The sequence below is a fragment of the Schistocerca nitens genome, unplaced genomic scaffold (assembly GCF_023898315.1).
Source record: "Schistocerca nitens isolate TAMUIC-IGC-003100 unplaced genomic scaffold, iqSchNite1.1 HiC_scaffold_517, whole genome shotgun sequence".
Taxonomy (NCBI): domain Eukaryota; kingdom Metazoa; phylum Arthropoda; class Insecta; order Orthoptera; family Acrididae; genus Schistocerca; species Schistocerca nitens.
Window position 1 is genome coordinate 315,383 of NW_026046050.1, and position 3,783 is coordinate 319,165.

Sequence of the window (3,783 nt, forward strand, 5' to 3'; positions counted from 1 at the left end):
AATCCAGCCACACAGTTGGTCTGATATTCTGTAGACTCTTACGTCGTTTATCAGGCGACGGTGCGGAGCTGTATCGAACGCCTTCCGGACGTCAACGACAATGGCATCCACCTGGGAGCCTGTATCTCATATTTTCTGGGTCTCATGCGCAAATAAAGCGAGCTGGGGGTCTCACACACGATCGCTGTTTCCGGAATCCAACATGGATTCCTACATAGTAGACTCTGGAGTTTCCACAAACGACATGATACTCGAGCAAACAACATGTTCTACAACACATCGACGTCAGAGATATGGGTCTATGGTTTTTGCGCATCTGCTCGACGACTGGGACTACCTGTGCTCTTTTCCAATCATTTGGAACCCTCCCTTCCTCTCCAGAGACTTGCGGTACACGGCTGTTAGAAGGGGGGCAGGTTGTTTCGCGTACCCTGTGTAGGAATCGCGAATTGGTAATCCCGTCGGGTCCGGCGGACTTTCCCATTCCTCCTTGGACACTTATTTCGATGTCAGCCGGTTTCTCGTTCGTGCGAGCATTTAGAGACGGAACTGCAGTGCGGTCCGTCCTCTGTGAAACAGCTTTGGAAACAGGTGTTTAGGTATTTCACAGCTTTACGCGTGTCATCCTCTGTTTCAATGCCATCACCATGCCGGAGTGTCTGGATATGCTGTTTCGAGCCACTTACTGATTCAACGCAAGACCGGAACGTCCTAGCATTTTCTGTCAACGTCGGTACATAGGGTTTGTTCTACTTTCGAATTCACTGAACGCTTCACGCATAGCCCTCCTTACGCTCACACTTTGGACATCGTTTAGCTTCTGTTTGTCTCGGAGGTTTTGGCTGCGTTTAAACTTTGGGTGAAGCTCTCTTTGCTTTCGCAACAGTTTCCTAACGTTGTTGTTGTAGTATACCACGGTGGGTTTTTTTTCCCATCCCTCACAGTTCGACACTCGGCACGTACCTGTCTAAAAACGCATTTTTACCATTGCCTTGCACTTTCTCCATGAACACTCAACATTGTCAGTGTCGGAACAGGCATTTGCCTTTTCATCTGTCGGGTCGTCTGCAAATCTGCCTTCTATTACTCTTGCTAGCCAAAACAGATAGATACACCGTCCTCCCTGCAACGGCCTTATGATCACTGCGTCCCTGTTCTGCACATACAGAGTCGAAACACGTTCGGGTCTGTTTGTCATCCGTAGGTCCACGATGTTATCTCCACGAGTCGGTTCTCTGTTCATTTTGCTCGAGGTGATTTTCGGACAGTGCACTCAGTATAATGTCACTCGATGCTCTCTGTCCCCCTACCACCCGTCCTGAACATCATCTGAGTGTCCCAGTCTATATCGGGTAAATTGAAATCTCCACCTAAGACCCTAACATGCTGAGGAAAATGTATGTGAAATGTGTTTCCAAAATCCGTCTCTCCGTTGTTCTGCCACTAATGCTGCTGCGTCGGGAGGTCGGTCAAAGGAGCCAATTATTATTAAACCTAGCTCGGTTGTTGGGTGTAACCTCCACCCACAATATTTCACAGGAACCATCCACCTCTACTTCACTACAGGATCAAAACTACTACTCAAACAGCGACGAACACACCACCACCGGTTGCATGCAATCGAGCCTTTCTAAAACACCGTCTGTACCTTTGTGACAATTTCGGCAGAATTTATCCCTGGCGTCAGCCAGCTTTCTGTACCTTATCACGATTGCAGAGCTTCGGTGCTTTCTCTGTCAGCGCTTGCGGTTCCGGTACTGTACCAACGCAGCTTCGACAGTTGACAATTAACAAACGATACCGATTGCTGCTTGGTCCCCGCACCCGTTGAGGCTGCTGTTGCCCCCTTTCTGTACTTGCCCAAGGCCATCTAACCTAACAAAACCGCCCAGCCCACGCCACACAACCCCTGCTACCCGTGTAGCCGCTTGTTGCGTGTAGTGCTCTCCACCTAAGACTATAACATGCCTTCGACATTCGCAGTGTACAACACCTTAGGTTAGGGTTGGCGTCGCTTGGGTTAGGTTAGGTTACGTTAGGTGGACGTGGGTTAGGTTAAGGGTTAAAGTTAGGTTAGGCGTCAAAGTTAGGTTAAGCGTTCGGACGTGAGGCGTCAGGTGGCCGCACCTACCTTACGGCCGGACATCTTAGGTTAGGCTAAGGGCGCCGAGGTCACGTTACGTTCACCTTCGGGCGCCACACGTAGCTGTCACAGGTAGGTAGTAGTTCGGTCGGTCGGTCGTCGGCAAGCCGCAAAAAACTACAGACGACGTCGACAACAAGACCGAGCAGGAGGCAGATATATACCGAGCGCCAAAGAGACCGACCACACACACACACACACACACACACACACAAAACAACAAACACCACCCACCGGCCAAAGGGGCACCAAAAAAACCCACAAAGCCGAGCACCACACGTCGCGACCAGAGGCAACCCGCAACCGCAACGGCGCTTTCCGCACCGGGCCGGATGCACGTACGACAACACCGCTACCCGTACACAAGGCCTCCCATTGCACACAGCCGCTCTGTGTTCAACATCATCAATGGCGCGCCCGCGGCTCGTCGCGGTCGCAGCCATGACGCCGCCGCCACTTTTGCACCAACACATTCACGCACCGCAAAACAGCTCGCCGACCCACCGACACAGCACAGCCGACAAACAAAAACAACCGCGGCGGCGGCAACAAAACAAAACAAACACCTCGCACCAAGCGTCCGACAGAAAACAAACGGACAGGCACACAGGCCTCTGCTAACGACCACGACACAGCGGCACGCTGCCCCTTTCCCGCCACTCTCGATTCACAGCGCACGCGACCCCGTCGTCGACGACGACACGCGACGGGCTCGCTTCCCGCAACCTACACCTTTCCGCCACTACGCACGGCTCCACCCGACGCCCGTCGCAACGGCACTACTGCACGCACTATCACCCCCGCCGCCGCCGCCGCCGCCGCCGCCTCCTCCTCTCTCCCCCTTCCCGTACACAACAACACAGCCAAAAACACACTCACGACCCAAACATAACAACATGGCACGTGCATCGGCGCACACCCCCAACCAGTCACCGTCGACACAACCACACGCAAGGCACGGAAAAACCGGCGTCCTTCCACGTTGCCATCAAAGCAGCACAAACAACCACACAGGAGGAACCACCAACAACTGCCGGCCGGCCGGCAACCACCAAACGCACATTCCCGCTCGCCACCACACACCTCTCGGCAGCCGTTTCGCAAAGACATGACATGACATGACGCGACATCATCGCATCACGGGCGACGCACGCACACCGACCCACTTTCCCGCCCGTCTCTCTCTCTCTTTTTCTTCCGACGCCTTCGGCCGAGCACACACGTACGTGGCACAACGCCCAACACAGTCACACACAGTCGACAGGCGCACGCCCAGGCACGCAACGACGCAGCGCAGCAAAGGCGCCCGCGACACATACCTCCTCTCCCGTCTCGCCGCCGACCGCCAGCCAGCCACTCGCAATGTGCACTGGCCAACCGGACACACGTCCACCGCGCCGCCTCCGACCACCCGCCAGGGGGCGCTCACGTCCGCGACAACAGCGCGGCCCGCCGCCGGGCGGGCCCAGCCCGGCCCAGGCGGCGCGCGCTGCTCTGCACTCGGCGCGCCGCGCCACACATCCTGCTGCAGACCGGGCTCGTCTCTCTGTACGCGTCTGCGTCTGCCCGCATCTCATCTTCCTGCGCATCAACACAAACGAGGCCACGTGAGCAAACCCCCGTCACAACGCCACATCACG

At 55.4% G+C, this 3,783-nt stretch overlaps 1 protein-coding gene across 1 annotated transcript; it reads left to right on the forward strand.

The window, feature by feature from the left end:
- The first annotated feature begins 2,475 nt into the window (after positions 1-2,475).
- LOC126232470 (uncharacterized) lies at positions 2,476-3,255 on the forward strand. The gene has a single exon (XM_049942723.1). The coding sequence runs from the start codon at positions 2,476-2,478 to the stop codon at positions 3,253-3,255; it is 780 nt and encodes a 259-aa protein (XP_049798680.1).
- Positions 3,256-3,783: the final 528 nt, after the last annotated feature.

Coding starts and splice junctions, on each gene's coding strand:
- LOC126232470 (XM_049942723.1), top strand. CDS start 2,476: ATGCACGTACGACAACACCGCTACCCGTACACAAGGCCTCCCATTGCA.